Source organism: Prionailurus viverrinus, chromosome D4 (assembly GCF_022837055.1).
Source record: "Prionailurus viverrinus isolate Anna chromosome D4, UM_Priviv_1.0, whole genome shotgun sequence".
NCBI lineage: Eukaryota > Metazoa > Chordata > Mammalia > Carnivora > Felidae > Prionailurus > Prionailurus viverrinus.
Genome location: NC_062573.1, coordinates 24,297,670 through 24,322,382, shown reverse-complemented (window position 1 = coordinate 24,322,382; position 24,713 = coordinate 24,297,670). Strand labels below are relative to the sequence as shown.

At 42.6% G+C, this 24,713-nt stretch overlaps 2 protein-coding genes across 3 annotated transcripts in view; both read right to left on the bottom strand.

The window, feature by feature from the left end:
• Positions 1-24,713, bottom strand: part of GRIN3A (glutamate ionotropic receptor NMDA type subunit 3A) — a 169,333-nt gene that overhangs the window by 21,186 nt on the left and 123,434 nt on the right. For both annotated transcript variants that reach the window (XM_047829605.1, XM_047829606.1), the window contains exon 6: positions 22,697-22,848. In XM_047829605.1, coding sequence (XP_047685561.1) covers positions 22,697-22,848 — 152 coding nt within the window. The remainder of the gene's footprint in view (positions 1-22,696; positions 22,849-24,713) is intronic.
• PPP3R2 (protein phosphatase 3 regulatory subunit B, beta) lies at positions 5,907-7,048 on the bottom strand. Its single transcript, XM_047829610.1, has one exon. The coding sequence runs from the start codon at positions 6,898-6,900 to the stop codon at positions 6,388-6,390; it is 513 nt and encodes a 170-aa protein (XP_047685566.1). The 5' UTR covers positions 6,901-7,048; the 3' UTR covers positions 5,907-6,387.

Here is a 24,713-nt window from a genome sequence, read left to right as displayed (position 1 = left end):
GGCACCCCAAGCCTGTTTCATAATTAATCATTTTTTCCTGTTTTAAATGTTCTGATTTGTATTTATTTAGTGAGGCTAACTATTTTTTGATGTTTGTTTTTCCTATCTCCTTTTGTATGAATACTGTATTTGTATCCTTTGCCAATTATAGATTTCAGACAAGGTGAGGCTTTTTACTAGAAAAAGCTATTAACCTCTTTCCAAACATGTTACTTATGTTTCTCTAATTTTTAAGTTTTACCGTTAGCTTTGTTTTGTGAGATTTTATTATCCAGAAGTTTGAAATTTTATATGGTACATTTATTTTGACTATTATAAATTCTTCTATTGTTTCTGTTGTTACAAGAGTATCAGTTGGGATACATGTTTTATGAGCAGTTGCTGTATTTCTGAAAAATAACAAGCACTTTAATCCATCCTGAGCTTTTGTACTAAAGAGTGGAACACGTTATTTTCTCTTTGTTGAGACTTTGCATTTCAGCTCCTTGCTTCAGAGGTGCCTTAGCCAATGAAAGCTCACACTCATCTCGGGGTGGCATGCATTCCTTTATGATATGGGCTTTGATTTAAAATTTTCAGATTTTAAAAATATTGGAAAATAAAAAAATTGTGAGGACGGGGACGCATGGGTGGCTCAGTCAGTTAAGTGTCCAAGTCTTGATTTTGGCTCAGGTCACGATCTCATGGCTCGTGAGATCGAGCCCCACATCAGCCTCTGTGCTAACACTGTGGAGCCTGTTTGGGATTCTCTCTTTCCCTCTTTCTCTGCCTCCCTCCTGCTCGCATGCCTGTGAGCTCTCTCTCTCTCTCTCTCTCTCTCTCTCAAAATAAATAAACAAACATTAAAAATTTGTGAGGACAAACATCATGTAAAGTGAACAACAAAAAATTCACTGCTGGGTCAGAGTAAGCCTCTGAACTGTCGGGTTGTATGCAGCTTTCTGGCTGCTGGTGTCCCTTCAGTGTTCTGTTTTTTCATTGTGAATCAGCTAATGCCTTTAAAGCTGACACATGATTTGCTGCTCTTCACACAGTCACCAGCCTTTAGGATAGCTACAGTAGCAAATATGAAAGGAGAGGGGTCCAGTTCTGATTCTCAGTCTAGTGGCCTGACTTTTATGATGTCACCTTGTCCTTAAAAACACCCAAACCTCTTCCTTTTTGAGGCATGCAAAATAGACAAAACACAGTAGCTGTACCAATGGCCTCCTACATGCTAACAGAGAGAATCAATAGCATAGAGAAGTGAAGAATAGAATTTGTAACTAAACAACACAAAAATTTCCTGAGTGTTTTCCCTGAGAATGTATCTAAAGCATGATAGACTTAAGAGGATAAACCAACAGTGCTAAGGCTGTATTTTCTCCTGTGTTTAAAAAAAAGAGGTGTTTAGTGGTTTGGGATTACAACATATGGTAGAGAGCAGAGACAATTCATTAATATAGGATTCCTAACAACATATTGTTACTGATCTGTACAGCTGCGGAGTATATTGGTTGCTGTTATCAGTTTAATCTAAATACTGTCACTTATTTTTCAAAATGAGATGAAGGTAGAAGATAAGACTGTCTTGCTTAAATGACATGTCAGATAAAGCGCTAGTATCCAAAATCTAGAAAGAACTTCTCAAACTCAACACCCAAAAAATGAATAATCCAGTGAAGAAATGGGCAAAAGACATGAATAGACACTTCTCCAAAGAAGACATCTAGATGGCTGACACATGAAAAAATGCTCCACATCACTCATCATCAGGGAAATACAAATCAAAACCACAATGAGATACCACCTCACAGCTGTCAGAATGGCAAACATTAACAACTCAGGCAACAACAGATGTTGGCGAGGATGGGGAGAAAGAGGATCTCTTTTGCACTGCTGGTGGGGATGCAAACTGGTGCAGCCACTCTGGAAAACAGTATGGAGGTTCCTCAAAAGATTAAAAATAGAACTACCCTACACCCAGCAATTGCACTACTAGGTATATATCCAAGGGATACAGGTGTGCTGTTTTGAAGGGGCACATGCACCCCAATGTTTATAGCAGCGCTACTGACAATAGCCAGAGTATGGAAAGAGCCCATAATGTCCATCGGCAGATGAACGGATAAAGATGTAGTATATATGTATACACACACACACACACACACATACACACACAAAATGGAGTATTACTTGACAATCAAAAAGGATGAAATCTTGCCATTTGCAACTATATAGATGGAACTGGAGGGTATTATGCTAAGCGAAATTAGTCAGAGAAAGGCAAATATCATATGACTTCACTCATATGAGGACTTTAGGAGAGAAAACAGATGGACATAAGGGAAGGGAAACAAAAATAATATAAAAACAGGGATAAAACCTAAAAGACTCCTAAATATAGAGAATAAAGAGGGTTGCTGGAGGGGTTGTGGGAGGGGTGATCGTCTAAATGGGTAAGGGGCATTAAGGAATCTACTCCTGAAATCATTGTTGCACCATGTGCTAACTTGGATGTAAATTGAACAATAAATTAAAAAACTTTTTTAATCTTTTCTAAAAAAAAAAAAAAAAAGAAAAAGGACTGCCTTGCCTAACTCTTCCCACCCGCCGCCCGCAATGTGCAGAATGAAAGTGGAGGGGGCTGCTTGCTTCTTGACAGTTCATACCTTTGGTGAAAACTGAGGCTTGATTACATTAACAAGACTATCAGAGGGGCGCCTGGGTTAAGTGTCCGACTGCCTGGGGCAGTCGGTTAAGTGTCCGACTTCGGCTCAGGTCATGACCTTGTTGTTCGTGGGTTCGAGCCCTGCATCGGGCTCTGTGTTGACAGCTCAGAGCCTGGAGCCTGCTTCAGATTCTGTTTCTCCCTCTCTCTGTCCCTCCCCCACTTGCTCTCTGTCTGTCTCTCAAAGATAAATAAATGTTAAAAAAAAAAAATCAAAAACAAAAAAAGACTATCAGAAATAATCTGAAGTGGGTAAATATATCTGAAGTGGGTAAATACAAGAACTATAAAAAATAGGTGGCAATGCGGTGAGGTGGAAAAAGCTCAGTGTTTGGGGTCAGAAAGCCTGGTTTAGGTTCTTGCTTTGCCGTTCACCAGCTGGGAGACCTTGGAGAAGATTCTAGATCTCTCTACAGCATCATCTGTTAAACTGAATGATGGCACCTACTTCACAGTGTTGTTATGACTAAATGATATAACAAATGTAATAATACCTGGGACAGGTGTTCAGTAAGTGTTAACTACCATTATCACCCCAAGAAGCTGTACAGAACTAGATTTGTTGGCAACTGACAATTAACAGAAAAATCAGAGTATTCTAACTTGGAAATGAATGTGATCTTTCTTCCCAAATATCCATACAACCAAACACCTATACAGTCAGATCTTTCCAATTGCTGAAGTTAGGAACAGGCTCTCAGTTCAAGGTCATTGCCATAAAGCCCTGACTGATTGAGCAATTAGCTTGTTAATTCTAGCCAGTCCAAAAGCTGAAATATTTTTCCTCTTCTTGTTAAATTTAAACATGTAACCCAACATGTTTCAAACCCTTGGTCATAATTTAAAATTTCTGTATTTTAATGTGCACATTGCAGAGTACATAAATAATGTCTCCGAGAGGCCTTCTTGGCTAACACTACCATGCTCGCTTTCCTCATGCAAAGTTTCCTCCACAAAAATCAAACAGGTTGGGCTTGAATGAGAATCTTTTATTTTTTAAAAAAAATTTTAATAGACTATTTGAAGAACAGGTTTACAGAAATGTGTAGAAAGTATAAAACGTTTGCATATATCCCTTCTTGCCTACACAGCTTCAGTTAGTAACTTCTTCAAGGGGTGCATTTCTTTCAAGTGATGGACCAACTTGATAGGTTTATTGTTAACTAAATTGCGTCATTTACATTAGGCCCACTCTTTGTGTCGTGCCTTTTATGGAGTCTTCCAAAATGGGCAATGTCATATATTCATCATTAGAGTATCATCCAGAACAGTTTTGCACTCCTAAATATGCCCTGTGCTCCACCTGTCATCTTCCTCTCCTTCGGGGCTTCTGGCAACCTCTGACCTGATCTTTTTATCAGAATGAGGGTCTTTCATTTTAACTTTCTCCAGTCAAGAAGTCTTTGTTCCTTCTGCAAATGAGAGGGTGGGAAGGACTATGACATTGCTTCCTTTCTGGATTAGGATTACCCAAATGTTCAGTTAATTTTAGAGTGGTGTGGCTGAGTACTAAGTAAGGGTTCAAAAAGAACCAATAGGCCTCCTGTTTCATATATATATATATATATATATATATATATATATATATATATGAATGGAATGGAAGGGAATTAGAATGAACCCATTGTGTTCTAGGCACTTTACATGTTTTATTTATTTTTATTTATTTTTTTAGTAGGCTCTACACCTACTCACAACGCCTAGATCAAGAATCGTATGGTCTACTGACCGAGACAACCATGTTTTATCTTTTCGAATCCTCTAAATAACCATAGGAGGGATCCTTGTTTTAATTAGGAGAAAGGACACTGAGAGGTTAAGTAACTTGCTCATGCTCACACAGCTAATAAGTGACTGTCATAAAAACCCAGTTGTAAATGAATCCAAACCCAGTTGTGTCTGAACCTTTGAATGATGTTATCCTGCAATAGGGGTATGACTCATAACACTACAGGGTTGGTACCATTTACTAACCATTAATACATTAGGACCGCACAGGAATTAAGGGGACAAAGAGTCCTATCTTTTGTGGTTCCAAGATAATCTACTAAATAAAAAGTAGGGGAGCCTTTGGCAGATGGGTGCCCTGACAGTAATTAAAATTGTGGACTTATTTTTCTTACTTTTGTTTTTTCAAGACTAGCTACTCTCTTCTTCAAAACATAGGAATGATAGTATCTTTCAAATAGATCTTCCTCATCCTGAGCAACGTCACCTGAGTTTTGTCCAGTGTAGGGAGAGTATGTCTCATTGTCCTGGTGTTTTGAGACCAGGGGGAGTGTCCACTCTGAGGAAGAGGATTGGTGGGAAGTGGCAGATGCTGGGACCAAGGACAGCTTGTTTTCTGAGAACTGACAGTAAGTGGGGCCTTGGAGAGCTGGTAACATCTGGTAGATTTACTGGTACGATGGTTCTCCAACAGAACAAAACAAAAACCTTTTGCTCCTTTCTGTGATATACTAGTTCCACCACAACCAATTTCAAACTATCGACATGACATCACTGAACACAGGGGTAGGAAGAGATGCATACACACTGATCCAGTGTGAACAGGCTCTGGTACACCCTTTGGCTGCAGATTTGTTAGGGTGTGAGGAATGAAAAGTCCTCCCTTCTCTCAGTTTCCCTGCCAGGCCCCAGGTCTTATGTTTAAAGCTAAGTTTTAGTCAGTGCAGACAGCATTCCCCCTGCCTGCTGCCGAGATATGTTTGCCCATCTCTTCATCTTTTGAGTACCAGGAGCAACACCACTTCAGCATCCCAGGGGAAGCCCGCTGCAGCTGAGATCTTCACTGACTCTGCCTTGTGGGAAGAACGACTCTGAATCTGTCCCCTTCCCTTTAATTGGGGGTTGGCGGGTGGTGGTGAGTTTTGGAGGTGAGAGCTTTCTAAGAAGGTCCCTGCCCTGTCTGTCTGGAAGCAACCTTAACCAAACTTAATATTGGGGGCGGGTAGTCCATCCTGAAAGACTGACCACCACTGAGGCTGATAGTTGGGCTGGGCATTCAGTCCAGGCTTAGTATTTCTTGCAAGAGCCCTGAGACCAGCCTCTGGGCAGGAGCTGGAACAATGAGAGAGGAGGAGCCCTTCAGACATGCTCAGGGATTTCTGGGTGAAGATGGGAAGGGGGCTGCAGCCTGGGAAAGGGAAGGATGGGCTTTCCCTATCCAGAGAGAGCTGCTTAAAAGGTGCTCAGCCAAGAGAAATATATTTATTCCTGTTGCCACAATAGGAAGTTAACAACCTGTCAAAAAATACCTGGATACCACAGATAAATGAAAGTAGTTCACCTAACACCTGACTGAAATTGTGCAGTTTTCTCCATGTACAAGCATGAGAAGTAGAGGCAAAGAAGTGTATATATTCTTATTTTTGAAGTTTTCAACTTCTTCTTGACTCTTTATAGTTTGGTTTCTGGATCAAAGCAAAGAAAAAGACGTTTATAAAAGCCATTTGTTTTTCTTTCCCCACCACGCTCCTCTAGAGTGTTACCCTGAATCACTGAGAGAGGAATTAATAACACTGAGCTGGTCATGAGGTTCACGTTAGACAATGTGGCTTCACAAAGAGAAACACTTCCAAATAAGTCAAGAGAGACAGGTGCTGGGCTGCCTGGAGCTCATCTTGAAAGAGACAGGTTAAGTGAGAGTTGGTGGGTGGTGCTCTTAAAAAAAAGCCTCACACAATTACCACCAACTTCTTGTGGACCTCCAGGTTTCCGACCACCGCACTGAATTCCTCGAAGGATATTCTCCCGTCGCCATCCCTGTCCAGGATGATGATGGTTTTGTCCACGATCTGCTGTAACTGCCAGTCTTGCAGGTTGTTCCCCACCATCATCTTCAGCACCTGGAACAGCTCCCCGTTGGAAATGTAGCCGTCTTTATCCATGTCATAGATGCTGAAGGCAAACCTCAACTTCTGCTCCTCGTCCCCCCTGACGCTGAACTGGGAGGTCCCCACGACGAACTCCTCAAAGTCCACCTCTCCATTGCCGTCGGTGTCGAAGACGTCGATCACTCGCTGCACCAACGGGTTCTGCCGCAGCTCGGGCAGGGACAAGAACTCGTCCACGCTCAGAGAGCCCGAACAGTCCAAGTCCAGCTTCTTAAATCTCTTGCTCAGCCTTTTAATTTCATCGTGGTTGAAGTGGGAGCACATCTCCGTCGGGTAACTAGCTTCATTTCCCATCGTGGATGCAGGCACCAGTTCGCAGGGGCGGTGGGCGCGGGCGGGTTCAGGCTGGACAGTTGCGCGGTGGGAGGGCGAGGCTGGCTTGGAGGGCTCGCGGGACACCCACGACCAGACGGAACAGGGAGGGAGCGGGGAGGGAACACGGAGCGGAGGGGGAGAAATCAGGAGGATGGGTAGGAGAGAGTGGAGGGTGGAGCGGGGTGGGGATAGGTGTGGGGGTTTGGGGGTGGTGGTGGTGGATGGATGCCCAGCACAGCAAGGCTGAGAGGATGCCACGCCCTCCTTCCTTCCCTCTGCCACTGGTGGTTTTCTCCCTAGCCCCCTTGCTAGTATTTTATCTTCTCACTTTCTCTCTTTTCCTTAGAAAGTAAATTCCAACGGGGCAGTATCCCCAGCACAGGGCCTGACATGCAGTATGTACTTAATAAACATACATATCAAATAACTGAGTGAGCAGCAGTCAAGGGCTCTTTATGCAAGCCTCGTGTAAGGTCTAAATGAGATGATACATCAAAGTCTTGGTGGTTATACATACTTCCTAAATTCTCCAGGGGAGGGGAAGCCACAATTGACATCCTTCCTTCCTATGGTGGTCACTGACCTGTTTCAGGACATGGGGTTCAGGGTCTTTGTAAGAGACCACCCGGATGTCACACATAATTTCTCACATGGATCACTTATAGGCAGTAACATATTCCTGAGGAGTACACACAATGCTGAACTCAGGGCATTTTTCAAGAAGACACAGTTCCCAAGAATACAGCCTTGGTCGTTCTATTACTTGGAATCCATCATCTTGGCCTTCATCTTTGTTGAACTGGTGCCTGGTGGCTCTCCTGCTTTGGGAATGGCTGTAATGTGCCCAGAGAAGCCTTTTGCAGGTTTTGAGAGTGACAGTGGCCCTTACACTGTCTCTTTTCCCTTTGCTTAAACTGGATTTGTCCTTTCTGTTAAAGATTAATCTCACACGCTGCCCCTCCCTCCCCATATTCCTTTTTCCTTTAGGAGCACATCAGTTATTCCAAATACATAAGAAATAAACATGATTCCAGAGCAAATTTGATTCAAAGGGACTAGGGGGAACCCCAGACCACTAAATCAAACTGAAGGGGGCAAACATTCACTTAAAAAATGTTAGCACCTCCTTTGTGCTTTAAGTAAAGCCAAAATAACACTCTAAAGGCAAGCATGCTTAAACTGGCACAAACAAAGCCATGGGATGAATACCTCACCACAAGATCTAGACAACTTAAGGAAAAGAAAGAAAAGGTCTGTAGGCTAAAATATTTAACTTACTAAATTATTATCCCAACTGATTGAATTAACGACATCTGAAAGAAACATGATAGGGTGGAAAAAAAAAAACATCAAAGAACCAACCAGCATCAGATCTGAAAACTGCCCACTTGGTAGCAGTAAATCCTTACACCTTGAAAAACATCAGTTTTCCCATCTGTAAAATGGGGCTAATAATACATTTTGTACAGCTGGATGAGGATTAAAGCTGATATTACCCAAAATTATAAAACATTATCGTTGTTGTTATTATTATTATTATTATTATTATTACTAATTTCAGTACTATTTAGCCTGCGGGTAGAGATAAGTTCTTAAAGAACAGCGGCGGCCTGGGCACTCATGTGTATGGATGTCATTTGATGAGCACCCTTGTGCGCCTTTTACAGTATGCTACTCACTGCTCTCACACTTTATCAGCAGCAACTTTGGCTTCCCTGGTTCAGCACACTCCTTGAGGACTGCCTGTAGACCTCCTATCTCAGGCTAGAGGAACACAGCGACCGACCTCACTGGCCCATCAAGCACCCTTACAGAGCCCTCACCAACTTTCCCCTGGTGGGCATCACTTGGAAAGGAGTTATTCGTGTGGGAAACTTTTAGTAAGCGTATTCCTCTATGTGTCTTATTAGGAAGTAGTGAGGGGTCGTGGAGAGAGCATAAGAATTCAATAGACCAAGTTCCAGTCTTTATTCTGCCCCGATTAGCTGTGAGCCCTTAGAGGAGCCATTACTGTCCCAGCCTCCGTGTCCTAAACCGTACAACGGTGATAGTAATTGTAACTGCCTTCTCCATTGCATGTGGTTATTCTGAGAGGAAGATGATGGAGTGCATGTAGAAATGTTACATAAGAGAAGTATTGTCACAAGAGTTACCTAATGGTCAAATAGACGGTATCAGGAAGATGGTACCACTTCACTAATTCAGTGTGCACCCAAGAAGTGCCCTACTCCTGCCTTGCAGAGGATGTAACCTCATGCTGATCTTAGGTGTTAGTCAATGTGCAGTTGAGTTCCCCACTGCGCCACTGTCCTCGAGCATTATTATGGGGCTCGGTGCCATGGTTTCAATTTTCTCTGGCTGTTATCCTCAGTCATTTTCACTGTTACTCTTTCTGTTTATTACTGTGGAGGGATCTGGACTGTCAGACATTCATTGCAGTAAGTAAATTAAAAGGGTTGACTGATTGTTTTGGAAGAAATCAGGAGCCTGATGGCACTTCCATTTCAGCAAGCCATTTCCCCCCCCCCCCCCCCTTCAAACGTTCAGGTAAAGAACTAGGAGATGGTTGTGTGCAAAAATAACGGACATTGGGAAGTAAAACCAACAGAAATGGAAGTGAGGAGTCCTGTGGCTCACTTAAACCTTCATCTTCCAAGTTAGTCAGGAGAATGGGTTTCCAAGCAGTATCACACAGCCATTCTGGGAGCTTCACAGGTGGTTGTTGACCTTGACCTGGAAGCCTTCACCTATCTGTGATGTTGCCAATCACCATACTGGCCCATCCTTACAGACTGTGGAACCACTCAGCCCTGAGGTTAAAACCTTTTCTAAGCATCAGATTTCTCATCTGCAAAAAGCAGGAATAATATAATGGTGTCACGGTGTTATTTTAGGTTTAGGTGAGAGAACATCTACAATAATAAAGCCATCTACATTAGCACACCAAAACACAGTAGGTGCTCAATACCTTTTGTACCCTATCTCCTTTCTTTTCCCTTTCTTCCTTCTTTATTTGCTTTCTCCAAAGCAGATGTTTGGCCCTGGCTATATGTGTTTATTTTTCACAAGGATGTGACAAACTTTTTTCAAGTATGTATCGAACACCTACCGTGTGCCAGGCCCTGTGCCAGCTAATGGGTCTTTAGTTGGTAAACAAGATACAGTCCCTTGAGAAATATACAGCTTTGCTACTGAGAAACCTACACTTTAATAAATAATGTGACTGCAAGGATGTAGCACTATCTGGTCAGTCTTTTATGTTTATCATGTGTATTCAAAAGGATCAAGGGTATTGTTTGATTTTCTTTTGTAATTCTGGCATGGTTTTAATATGGGCAATGGTTTTCAATCACCGTTTTGCTATTTAACAACTCTGTGATCTTGGGCAGAATTACTTATTTGAATCACTGCCCATCTCTAAAACAAGGACAATGATTGCTAACTCATAGCGTCATTTTCAGGATTCAATGAGATAGAGCACATAAAGAATTAGGCTCAAGGTCTAGCATACAGTAGGTACAAAAATTATAGGTGCTATAATTATTGCCTGCATTAGGTTTGACTGGAAAATTTTAATAGATTATTTGCACAAATGTAAATGCAGCTATACTCATCATTTGTTTTCTCCATGAATGTTTATTGAACACCTACTATAGGACAGGCATACAATAGTGATCTAAAGCAGATAATTTTCCAACTGTCTCTGTCCCCATAGAGCTTGTAGTTTTGCAGGGAATATGGACATTAACCAAATTACCATGACCAGAAATGTTAAAGGGGTGCCTGCAGTGAGTGTTGCAGGTAAGAGGTAACACAGTAGGAATTTGTGGTGCTGCAGGAGTTTACACAACAGGAATTTGATCTGGTCAGAAAGATAAACTAAACCTTTATTGGGGAAGTGATGGTCGAGCTGAAATGTCAAGGATTAGAAGAAATTAACTGGATGTTCTAGGCAGGGATGAGTGTTCCAGGAAGAAGGAACTACATGTACAAAGGCCCTGGGGCAGGGGGAGCATATCAAGTAGGAGACCTTAAAAAAGGCCACTGTGGCCAGAACAGGGAGGTCAAAGGAGAGCATGGTATTAGATGAAGTGAAGAAATGTCTGACTATTCCCTAGACACTGAAGAAAGTGCAACATTTATTCAATCATTCCTTACAGGGCATCATGTATCCAATCATGTTTCTTCAACATGTAGAGCATTGAGAGCATTCAGGGATGGTCCCTACTCAAAGCTTACTGACTGCTGAGTGAACGGAGGCATTAGAGTTATACTTAATTATAACACAAGATGGAAAAGATGTCATCAGAGGTATAAGAGCCAAGAGCTGTAAGAATTCAGAGAATTGAGAAATTGTTGGGAAATTCCTAGCATCCTTGCTGGGAACAAATGGAGGAAGACTTTTCTTTGTAAGAAGTATTGTTTGATTCTGATGAAGGCAAGGGGGAAAGGTACCCTAACCACACGAGTGGGAAAGGGAGGAGTGGAGTTAGTAGCAACCTGTGCAGTGTGGCTGAAGGACTTGAATAAAATATGAAAGTGAAATGGACAGAACCAGATCAACAAGAGTTCTGAACGTTTGGCCAAGACATCTGGTTTCTATAGGACACAGAAAGAGTAGCTGAAAGCACAGAAGAATGACTGAATCAGAATTTTGTTTCAGAAAGATTAATATGGCACTGTGAAGGGTGAGCTGAACAGGGGAGAGACCGACAGCTGGGAGAGCAGCTAGCAACCAAGGACCACTACATGTGCTTGTCTGGAAAATGAGAGCTTGTGCTAGGCTCTCGGCTCAACAGCTCAACAGCTAGGCTGAAAGAGGCGCTGGAGATGAAAGGAGAGGTGTATTTGTCTGCTCGGCTGTCACAGCAAAGTATCACAAACCGGGGGCTTAAGCAGAAGTTGATGGTCGCCCAGTTCTGGAGACTAGAAGTCTGAAGTCAAGATGTCAGCAGGACTATGTTCCCTCTGAGAGCCATAGAGGACTCCTCCTTTGCTTATTCCGAGCATCTGCCATTTTAATGGCAATCTTTGGCATCCCTTGGTTTGCAGCTGCATAAATCCAATTCTGCCTCACGGTCATGGTGTTCTCGCTGTGTCTATCTCTACAGAGGAACTGTCTTCTTATAAGGACATGGGTCATGCTGGATTAAGGAGCCATGCTTCTACAGTATGACCACATCTCAATTTAACTAACCGTGTCTGCAGTGACCCTATTTCCAAACCAGGACTTGTTCTGAGGTACCAGGGGATTAGTTCTTTAAGACCTCAACGTGTCTTTTTGGGGGACACAATTCAACCCATATCACCAGGCCTGAAGTCTTACTAGATAGAAGAATGAAAGGAGGGAGCAGAGGCGAGGCTCCAGATGTGATTGTATGGGCTTCTCTGGCTGACTAGTCCTGTGCTAAGATGTTGCAGGAAGCCATCTATAATGTGTGATAAGAGGGGCACATTTATGAGTCCCTGGGCTCCCCAATGATGCTGCCTTGTCATCTAGCATGTCCTGAAATCCCACCAATTCCTACAGCTGTATGGGGATAAAGTGTCTTCAGAGGCGTTGGATATGACAGAGGAAATGTGAAGGCATTTGTCACATTGTTAGACTTGGGAACAAAGGTGAGGAACAAAAAAGATGGCTTTTCTGATAGTTGGTGACACTTCACATCATAGCCACTAGATGGCAATCTTCACACATTTCCAAGCTTTCTGTTTTTTTTCCAAGCCAGAATCTTTAGAGCGTGGAAGCAAATACTTATTAGCACAGGGAATAATTAGGGAGGAGTCTCATTTCATGTGATTCGCCTATAGATTTCAGTGTGTGGAAATCTTAAAAAGTGGAAGGAAGACTCTCTCACAGTAGTCTTAACCAGTTTGAGCACTATTCATACCTTTTGGTTGCATAGTAAATAACTATTCATAAATATTCATGAGTCTACGGAACATAACCAGGGGAAAAGCAAAAACTGTTAACGGTATTTGGTCCCAGCTATAATTTATGCCCAAGCATCTCTGGTATATAAAGGAGGAGACCCTTATTCTAAGAGCTCTGTTTACTTGGTCATTAGCAAGGGTGAAGAGGGCACTCGCTAGAATTAGTTTTTCCTTGTAGTAAAATTCAAAACTTTTGTCATATATTGTAAGCAGAGAGCAACAGAGAAACAGCCCTACCTTTGTGAAGATGTAGCATGAGAGGAAAACAACACGGGAGAATGGTAGGTCTCCAGCCTGTCCGCCCAGCAACCGCACTTTGAAAAACCACTGACCACATTTAAAGAAAAAGAGTTCCTGCTGTTGGTTTAAACATCTGATTTCAGTGCATCTTAATGATCTGCATAAACTACCTTCAGGTTTCCCCACTCAAGTCTAGAAGCTGGTTTTGAAGAAAGGAATACTATGATATAATAGCTGGTTAATCCAGCACTTACAAGGTAGAAAATTCCAGAATCATGTCTTTCTCAAGTCCTCCAGTAAAACAGTCTTCAGTTTTATAACGTATGTAACTAATACATAAGAGTCTTTATGTTGGGATTGTAAGATGCTTGTAATTATAAGATGCTTATACTTCCTGACACTGCTTTTTTGGAGATGGGTCCAAAAGGGAGGGTGCACCAACTGGAATTTCTTGCATGTGCTTGTTATTTACCACATATTTTTTCTTCTGCACACGTAGCTCTATACTTAGGGAAAGAGGAGCGAACATTTATTAAGCTAAGTATTCTTCTGAAAATAGCTCATTAAATATATTTCACTACTTGTAAGTAGATTCTACTACTATCTATCCCCAGTTTGGGGGTAAGGATCTGAAGTTTTAGAAGTCGCATGGCTTGCATGGATACACAGTGATGGAGCAGGGCATCAAACCTCAGTATGTCTACTTTTGGAGCTGAAAGTCTTTTAGTTATTTCAGACTGCCTTCCATATGGAGATTTTAAAAGATGCCCGTGCTCTCCCGGGGGTAGCAGGGGGGCTATGAGGCAGAACACAAGGAAAGGTGGCCATCTGTGATTTCAGAATCCCAGAGGAGGGCACCACTAAAAGGACATAAAGTCGTGTCCATCCAGCATGATTGGGTGCAGTGTCTCTGGAGGATGGGGCCAAACTGCATTGCTTTCCCAGGCCTCAGTGCCTTGCTCATGCTCAGACTAGAAGGTTCCTCCTGCTACAAGGGTTACCTCCTCCAGGAAGCCTTCTCAGATTCCTTCTTCCTCTTCCATGAGTGATTCACAGGCTTGCCTGTGCTACCTCTCTCTCTTATATCTCCTGCTGCTGCCGCCCCTGTGACGGTGTCGGGTAGGGGGTTTGTTCGCAGATCTGTCTCCCTGCCTCTGGCTTCTGTATTCATCTCTGCATCAGCTGCACCTCGTGCAGGGCTGGCACACAGGAGTTCAGTACATGTTTGCTGATGAATGGCTGGCTGGCTGGATGGATGAATGAATCCGTTCTGGTAGCAGAGTAAAAGAAAGTGAGGCCTTTCGGAGACTGGCCTCCCTTTCTTCATGTGCAATCCCACTCCACATCATAAAAGGACACACGTAGAGCTTTGTGCTTCTTCAGGTTTCCAGAAAGCACTACCTGGATAGGTTCCATCTGACCTTATGCTTGGCTTAAATATTAAACTTAATTACTTAGGCTATTCCAGGGGAAGCACTCAGCTGTCAAGGTGGCTCCCGACATACACGGGTTTTCAATTTAAAGCAATCTACAGTCATTAACTCTCCTTGCCTCACCATAACTTTCATCAGGTTGAATAGCAGTGACATTTTAAATTGAAAAAGGAAGGGGTAGGGATGAGAGGGGCAGGAGGCTGTTGAGATGTGACCTAGTTGTCAAGAGCAGAACAGACTGCATGGAAACTCACCCCTCCCCCACCCCCATACTATTTCCTTTGGGTTTTTAAAGATAAACTGGAAAGAAAATTGACCAGTATTAAAGCTTCTTTTTCTTCTTTTTAATGTTTATTTATTTTGACAGAGAGAGAGAGGGAGAGAGAGAGAGAGAGAGAGAGACAGAGAGAGAGAGAGAGAGAGAGAGAGAGAGAGAGTGACCAGGGGAGGGGCAGAGAGAGATGGAGAGAGAGAATCCCAAGCAGGCTCTGCACTGTCAGCACAGAGCCTGATTGATGTGTGTGTGACCATGAGATCATGACCTGAGCTGAATCAAGAGTTGGGACATTTGGGGTGCCTGGGTGGCTCAGTTGGTTAAGCATCTCTGACTCTTGGTTTCAGCTCAGGTCGTGATCTCACGGTTCGTGAGTTCAAGCCCCACATCGGGCTCCACGCTGACACTGTGGAGCCTGCTTGGGAATCTCTCTCCCCCTCTCTCTGCCTCTCACCTTCTCACTTTCTCTGTCTCTCTCGAAATAAATAAATAAACATAAACAAATAATAAAAAAAAAAAGAGTTGGTATGCTTAACTGACCGAGCCACCCAGGTACCCCGGCACTGAAGCTTCTTGATGTGACCCATGCGATTTTTTTGGGTTTCAGTGTTCTAGTTGACTAACCCTTTCCTCTTCCCCCACCCCCAAAATTAATAGAGGGAAGAATGTATCTATCATGAGAAAACTGTTTTCTCCGTTAACAGTATTAGAAAGTTTTACATGGGATGCACGTTTTGGTGGTCTGGGGTAGTGGTCAGAGATAGAGAGCCCAGACTGGAGGCCAGTCAGTTCCCTGTCCTTCTTCCAGGACCCATCTCTTCAGCTAGTTAAGTCAGGATCCCTCTAAATGTATCAGCTTGAGAAGCACAGCATTCTCTAAGCTGCACAAGCTACGCAGCTCAATCTTAAGATGAGGAAACAAGCTTAAGAGAACCTAAGTGATTTCCTTATTAGATGACGTTCAGGATTGGGAAGGCCATGGATGGAGAAATTTCAGGGATGTAGTGAAAGTCAAGTTGAGGATGAGCTCAGGATGGAATGGTGGCAAGTTTCTTTTGGTGCACTTTCCTTGGTATTCAGAAACACCGAAAAGTACAATGATTTGCTTTTAGACTGCTCCAAAATTTACTTCTCCTTTTCCTTATACCATGTGTTCAAGGCCTCTGAATTCCTGAGATGGAACTCCTTTCATGGCAATGTCCAACTTCCTGCTTAGTATGTATTTGTTTCCCACATATAACAACACAAGGAGACACCTGGATTCAGAGGCAGAAAACCTTATAACAATCCGGGAAGATAGGGCTTCGACTGAGGTTGAGACACGTTAAGTAACTTTTCCAGACATAAAGCTGTTTCCTTGTAGTAATGGCAGAGCTAAGATGGTCTGGCTCCCAAGACCAGTGTTGTTCCAGTGGACCTGGTTGTACTCTCTCCTTTCTGACCAGGGCAAGGCATGAGCTGTCTGCCTGCAGGCTGGACCTCTGTGTTCTGGTACAGAAGCTACACATTCTCAGATGGTCAGGCTGCAGGCACTTTCCCCTAGCTATTCCATCCCCATCTTTGTCTGCTACCAGGGGCTGTGCCGTACATTCTTTTGGCCTTCCAGAACACTCTCCACCTTTTCCCACTGGGCTTTGTGCCCTGAGGAGGTCCTCTGTGGACCACATTGACAGGCTCCCTTGACCTAAGGCAGTGGTGGAAAATGAGAAGGTGGGAGGAAACTAAGGTCAGGTATTTATTCTCTGGCCATCTTCCAGCCAGGTCACCATTGGTTGGCTATGTCCCTCACCAAAGGCTATAGCTCCTGTTAGAAAACCCCCTTTGATCCCTTACTCCTGAGTTCTAGGAATGGCTCTCTCCATTTTTTCCCTTGAGCCTAGATGTGGTAATGACTCCTCACTTCACCTGCTCTGGGACACTACTATTTCTGTTGGTTTCCTTAACCCATACATTTGCAAATGTCTTCTTAAAAACTTTTCTCGGATTGTTTGAGAGTGCTATCCATTCTCTGCCAAGATCACTATTTCCTCTTCCTTCTTTACTGTTTCCATTTGGTTAAAAGGTAAAACCAATTATTTACTCAATCCATTATTTAAAAGAGACTTCTTTGGGGAGGGCACCTGGGTGGCTCAGTTGGTTGAGCATCCGACTTCGGCTCAGGTCATGATCTCACAGCAGCTTGTGAGTTGGAGCCCCGCGTCGGGCTCTGTGCTGACAGCTCAGAGCCTGGAGCCTGCTTCGGATTCTGTGTCTCCCTCTCTCTCTGCCCCTAACCCACTCACATTCTGTCTCTGTCTCTCTCAAAAATAAATACACATTAAAAAAAACATTTTTTTTAAATAAAAGAGACTTTTTTTTTTTTTTTTTAATAAAAAGGTATCATTGGGCGCCTGAGTCTCAGGTAAGCATCTGACTTTGGCTCAGGTCATGATTTCGTGGTTCATGAGTTTGAGCCCCACATCAGGTTCTGTGAGAATCCACTTTGGATCTTCTGTCCCCCTCTCTCTCTGCTCTTCCCCCGCTGAATCTCAAAAGAAAAAAAGGTATCATTATACACCTTAATAATTTCTTGGAGAATTTTGGGAGTTTGCTAAACTGTGATCTGCTGACTTCCTTTTCCTAGTTTGCAAATAACAGATTTTACAAAACTGTTGCCCTGGAACTCTAAGTTCACTCAGTGACTTTACCAAAAAATTACATTTTTTTCCTGAGTCAAAGGAAAACGGAGGAATTTAAAGTCTGCCATACGTTTTCCCCAGTGGAACTGATGGACAATAAGTTTACTGTGAGCGTAGGCACAACGGTGCTAGGAGCATCGTGAAGAAACATCTGAGGTCATTTAAAGTTCCTTTGAGAATTGCCGGAGTCTGGTCGGCAGAACTGGACGTGAGATTTTCTAGGTGACTCTGGGGGACCAGATAAAGCCCTGAAGTTCAAAAAAAATGAGTTTATCCTCCAGAGAGACTGCAGCTAGACAGCTCTGGGGTTGCCAAGAGATGGGAGGTGAATAGATCAAAGTCCTCACAGGGGATGAAATACTAATGTCCAATTACCAGATAGGAAGAAAACGCAGCTTTCATATAGTGTTACTAGGTGACCATATCGCTTACTAGCCAAAGTAGGTTATTTTTTCGGAGTGAAAGGGTGTTTAATTACTCTGTGGCAACATATGTAGACTAGGACTGGACATGGAAAATGGAGAGTCGGGCCAGAGATAAACGAAGGAATATCCTCCTCAAGGGCACCTGTCCGGAGAGGTACTGTGCAGAACTCCTCCCCCTGGGTGGTGAAGGAGGTGGGACACGTTCATTAAACCGCTATTTTATTTACTCCACCCAAGAAGCCCCTGAAGAGATGAAGAAGCTAAGATTGAGCTGAGTTAGTGATTTGCCCTAAGCAAGCTGATGGTAGATGCAGGCTTCTAATCTGGCTTGTCCGATTTCAGGGCTGGTCCTGGTTTCCACACTATCACAGCCCAGCAATGCACGGCATTTGAGGCAAAAGGTATGGGAAGCAAAGCACTTACGTAAATGCTTCCTTCTTCTGACCTTTTCTGAAAGCTTGGGGAAAAAAAAAAGCAGGTGGAAATTCATGGATTGAGCCAAGGGAAATCCAGCAGGCAGAGGGCCTTCACAGAGGAGCCCAAGCTCAGCCAATGAGATAAAGACTGGTTTCATTTAATTATATTCTGCCTTTGGGTCCGGTGAGGGAGACATCCTGAAATTCTGTCATAGGTTGTTCAAGACAAATGTGCCGGCTGGTGTACAAGGCTACGCACTGCTGTTTAAATGCACACAGGTGAGCATCATCATATGGCAGTTTGCTACTGCACAGACCAGGATGCACCATACTGCAGAGCACCGTTCCTGAGAAAGAACAGCTCCATGCGTGTTCAGAAGATTCCCCGAGGCTGGGGGCGGCCTGCTTACCTCTACACACACAGAATTTTTTTTTTTTCTTGTCTGAGGTTCCAATTAATGATACACTTCCCTTCCATTCTCCTCAGTCCTACCTCTCTCCCCCTTCCAAATTCAGCTGACCAGGAGAGAGGGCCCAGGGTGGTCTTAACTATAACTTGATCCTGATGTCAGTCTCTTATCCAACTGCTTCTAATTCACTACATCCAGAATTTCCCAAATGCTTCTCTCCTGAATTTGACCTGCTAAAAACCATGGTTAGAAAAAAAAAAATTTAGTGTATTTTGTATGCATGACCTGAACAGTTTATGGCTTCTAATGATTATTTGTTATTCAAAACTTATCTTCTTACTTGTCCACATGTAATTTGGTTTTGTTCAAAATTGCTGCTAAATTCATAAAAATCCTGGAACATTTATAGTGAAACCTCAAAATCCTTAACAACATAAGTGATCTTGTGGCTACCATATCTGGGCATAGTTCAGTATTTTACAAGCACTATCTACCTTAATTTTCACCATAATCCTATAAAGTAGATATTATCATCCCCAATTTGCAGAAGCTGAGGCTCAGAATGGCCAACTAACATGTCCTGTACCACATAGCCAATAGGGTTCAAATCCAGAACGGTCTCTGAAGCCCATGTTTTGAACCATTATGCTGTACTGTAAAGAATATTAATATTATCTCAGGATGATCCACTGGATCAAAGCTAGGAGGGCTCTTGCAGATGATAAAACCCAAACACCTCATTGTACAGATAAGAAGTGGTTGGGATGAGAGAGGAAGCAACTTTTCCATTTATGGAGTGGGTATGGAATAGGTGAGTGATTGCTTATTTGGCATCCATTCTCCCGTGTCCCTCTTCCTAAGGGAATGCTGCTTTTGTTTAGGTCTTCTCTATGTGACCATGTATTTCAAGGGAAGCCGTCCCATGATCAGTCCTAGGGGATGAGTCATGGTTGGTCTAATCCATCATGATGATTTCATTCTCCCTGCACTGATTGTATATTAATATTTCCATCATTTGCTACTTGTGTCAGGTTTCTTTTTTTTTTTTTTAGTTAGTTTATTTATTTATTTATTTTGAGAGAGAGAAGAGAGCGGGGGGGGGGAGAGAGGGGGAGAGAGAGAGAGAGAGAGAGAGAGAGAGACAGAGAATCTTAAGCAGGTTCTGCAATGCCAGTACAGAGCCTGACATGGGGCTTGAACTCAGGAACCGTGATCGTGACCTGAGCTGAAATCAAGAGTTGGATGCTGAACTGACCGAGCCACCCAGGTGCCCCTGTGTCAGGTGTCTTTCCATAAATGATCTCCTCTTCTCAGAACAAAATAGCAAGGCAGGTGTTATCATATTCATTCATGGATGAGGAAACTGAGACTTAATAGCAGCTAAGTCATTCAGTTGTTAACTGGTAGAGTCAGGATACAAGTCCAGAAATATATGGCTTCAAATTTATCATGCTTTGTGGTAGCTCTTTTCATACTGGAATAAATAGATTTATGTTAGTCTCCAGAAGGATGTTTCCCTCTATGTGCCTGGTGGAGTTAGGTTCTGAGTCTGCAGAGTCCTGTACCTCCAGTGGAGGTTTGTCCAGTGCAGTCAGATGGTCCCTCCAGCTGGTATCTCAGTCTGATGGTCCTCTGAAATGGCAACAGCCTAGAGGTGTTCATGTGATCAAGCAGGTTCAGATCATTCCATATGGCTGGCTTTGGGGACATGACTGAGAGGCTCCTTTTGCCTTGTCTAAGGTCTTTTTTGTCAACTTTGAATCACTTGGAAGTTTTGGCATGAGTTAACCACGGTCACAGCAAATGGTAGAAAACACCAAGTGAACTGCTGCTTTGCACAATTTAAGCAACTGTTTTTTTTCCTTTCTCGGCTGACTTAATTCAGCTACCAGTATCAGCCCAATTTTACTTCATTTAGAAAATGCCATGCAAACCTCTCCAAATAACGATAAAAATGCCTGCCTAACAGGGTTGTAGTGAGAACCAATGAATTAATGTCCCCAGTACAGCTTTTGTCACATAGTAAAAAACCAGAACATGCTAGTTCCCTAGTTCCCCATTTTCCTCTTTGCTTCCTTTAAATCTTTGTTCTATGACTATCTTCTCAGTGAGATATAATATGAGGTTAAAAAGGAAGATATGACTCAGATTGGCACAGGGATTATAGGCAGGCTCTGGAGAAGCAAGATTTCAGCTGGGAATTTATAATGAGAAGGCATTAGCTGGTAAATGCTAGGCGTAAGACTTTTGGGGAAGGAGGATGTAATAGCATGTGCTGAGATGCCAACGCACAGAAGCCACTGGCGTATCTCTATCTCAAATGGCCACTGTGGTGGGGCTGTAATGAGCCAGGGGAAAGTGGCATGAGACGAGGCTGAAGCTGTAGGCAGGATCAAGTCCCACAGGGCACTGTAGGCCATGTTCTGCATTTCAGATTGTTCCCTAATTAACACGGGAAGCCAATGCAGGCTTCTAAGTTGAAGAGTGATCTGCCACATGGAGAATAAATTGGAGAAAGGCAGACATGAAAACAGACAGCAGTTAGGAGGCTTTTGCAGTGGCCCAGATGAGGGATGATGGCTTGAACTAGAGCCATGACAGCAAAGATGGCAATAAACGGGCATACTTGAGACATATTTTATAGAAGGAAAAAATATGGCTTGTTGATGGATACGGAAGGTGAGATGTGGGAGGCATTAAGGATCCTTGGCAGTTTCTGGAATGGACAGAGGCGCCATTACCCAAGACGTGAAGCACAGGAGGAAAAGCAGATTTAGGAGAGAAGATCAAGGGTTCAGTTTTTGACAAGTTAAATGTGAGATGCCTGTAGGATATCCAAGTGGGGATGTCAAACGGGAAGGTAGACATATGGTTCTAGAGCTCAGAAGAGTCTGTGTAGAAATACAAATTTGGGAGGTGTTGATAAATAGAGGCTATATGAAGCCATTATTGTTGTTGGCTATAGTTTTTTTTTTTTTTTTTTTTTGGAAATGTCTGGCTGACCTTGTACTGATTTATTTGGCTTCTCTTTTAAATACCTGAACCCATGGTTCTTGTTATATCTTTTAGTCTCCTATCTTAATTATCCACTTTGATGGTTTCTTCCCCATTACATTGTAAAAGCAGAGCACTGCAATAGAAAGATGTAGATTCTGACTATTTGTTTGCCTTGGGCAAATCACTTAGGACCTTTGGGTATTAGTTTCCATCTGTAAAAGAAAGGTATTGGCTGTTTTCAGTTTAAAAAATCTATGATCCAGTAATGAAGAATTACTGGGTAAAGTGTGTCTATTTTTGTAAACCCACAAAGGATTCATCTTTGGACTATCGGGAAAATAGCTTTGATTGGATCTTGAAGGATAGTCTGAAGTCCACCTCGTGACCAGCAATTAACACTTAAACTGAACACTGTTTTTTTTTTTTATGTTTACTTTTGAGAGAGAGAGAGAGAGAGAGTGAGAATGGGGGAGGGACAGAGAGAGAGGGAGACACAGAATCTGAAACAGGCTCCAGGCTCTGAGCTGTCAGCACAGAGCCTGATGCAGGGCATGAACTCACGGACCGCGAGATCATGACCTGAGCCGAAGTTGGACGCTCAACTGACTGAGCCACCCAGATGCCCCTAAACCAAACATAGTTAATGAGAATCTCAGATACTATTGCTGTAATTTGAACAGCATTTCTTCTGCACTTGAGAATACTGCATATAGAAGAAAATGGAAATTCAGACATTTACTCATCAAAATAGCATCACATTTAAATATAAGACAAACTTGTGTTATTGCAAATTCCTATAGGAATGGGCACTCTTCAAGTGAAGGTAGGAGTCATTCAAATATCATGGTGAGTTCTAGTAGAGGTATGGCCTGGTTTGTACCACAAGACACATGTAACAGTGCATTTCGTCACATCCTTCAAAGTAAGGCTTTACGAAGCATCAACATTATCAGCACTTTTTCCCTTACCTCAGTGACAGCAAAGCTTCTCTTTCCACAGGGAACCACCTTGTACCACTTGTCATGCAGCACATCCATGAACCCATGAGACTTGTATTGACTGATTAGCTCGGATATATTGGAGGTCAGTGGAGAGTTGGGTGGAAGACCAATGCCATATCCTAGAAGAAAATATAATCTGAGATCAGCTTTTCGCCTGAGAGGTACCTAAGAGGTTGCCACCACAATTGTGTGATGCTGCCATCAGACCTGGTAACAAGGGTAGGGTGAGCTTTCACTATCTTTCCTTCAAAGGACTCAGAGATGTCCAAGGTATGATTACCTTGGATCTGCTGCCTTTCTGAGAAGGAGAGGAGTCTGGAAAGGAGAGGAATGGGCTGCACACTGTGTTCTAGTGGCACATTGTATTCCAAGGCCTTCTGCCCCTGCCTTCAAGGTAATTTTTTTTAATGTTTATTTATTTTTGAGAGAGAGAACAGGAGAGGGGCAAAGAGAGAGGGAGACACAGAATCCAAAGCAGGATCCAGGCTCTGAGCTGTCAGCACAGAGCCTGACGTGGGGCTCGAACTCATGAACTGTGAGATCATGACCTGAGACGAAGTCAGACATTTAACTGACTGAGCCACCCAGGCACCCCTACTCTTCAAGGTAATTTTGAGAAGCTATCTTTGAGGCCTTTACCAGGGCTAGGATTCCCTATCCACCTCTCCTAAACCCCTCCTCTGAACCTTGAACACACAAAATTGGATTAATTACTATCTCTTGTTTATGGCATTTTCTTATCATTGGTCACTTTTGTTAGTTTATTAATAATGAGACCATGTAAGCATAGAATATAGCATGAGCATTGAAACACCCACAAAAACATGTCAAAAAAAAAAAAAAGAGAGAGAGAATCTGGTAATACCAAGTGTTGGAGAAGATGTAGGTCAGTAAGATGTAGGTCACTTACATGTTGCTTCTGTGAATACAAACTGATATAACCATTTTGGAAAATAGTTTGCTATTATTTTGTATAGTTAAACATTTACATGCTCTAACATGAGCAATTTTAAGTACATTCCTAAAAGCTCCTCCACAACCACATGGGAATATGTACCAGAATGTTCCTAGAGGCACTGTATGTAATAGCAAAAACTGAAAACAACCCAAATGTTTTTTAAAAATATTTATTTATTTTTGAGACAGAGGCAGAGTGCTCAAGAGGGGGAGAGGAGCAGAGAGCCAGAGGGAGCCAGAGGATAGATGTGGGGCTCCAACTCACGAACAGTGAGATCATGACCTGAAGGGAAGTCAGACACCTAACCAACTGAGCCACTCAGGTGCCCCCCAAATTTTCTTTGACAAGAGAATGAGTAAATAAATTGTGGAATGTTTACACAATTGTAGTATTATACAGTGTGAAACATATAAACTAGAACTACATGGGATAATATGGATGATTTCTAGCAATAATGAATAAGAAAGATCAGTCCCAGAAGATTCCAGCATGATTCCATTGTGTAAATGTAAACACATTCACAACAAAACAGTCTATTTTTAGGAATTCGTATGTATGTGGCAAAAGTATAGTTAAAAGAAAATCAAGGAAATGATAAGCCAAATATCCAGGACAGTGGTTATTTAAGGCAAGAGAGGCAGGGGGGAAGACTAACGAGGAGCAAAAAGGTGGATGTAATGTGTTGTCAGAGTTTTATTTATCAGCATGGACTCTGTATTCTCACTCTGTGCGGCTTTACTTCCCTTCCAAGCTATTAATTCACTGTTCTTTTCTTTGATGAACCATGTGAAAAAGCTAATTAACTACATTTTGTCTTTCACTATTGGACAGCATGGTCAAAAAAAGATGTTTTGCCCTCAGGATGATTGAGGAAGATAAATTAAAGGTACAGCTAGCTCTTTTTTTCACCGATAAAGACTAAAATGCTGTCAAGAATTCAAAGATGCTTCATGAAAACAAACGCTCGCTATAATTATTCCATCCTACAATTTATTTCCAAGGACATTAGCTTTTGTTGTTGTTTTT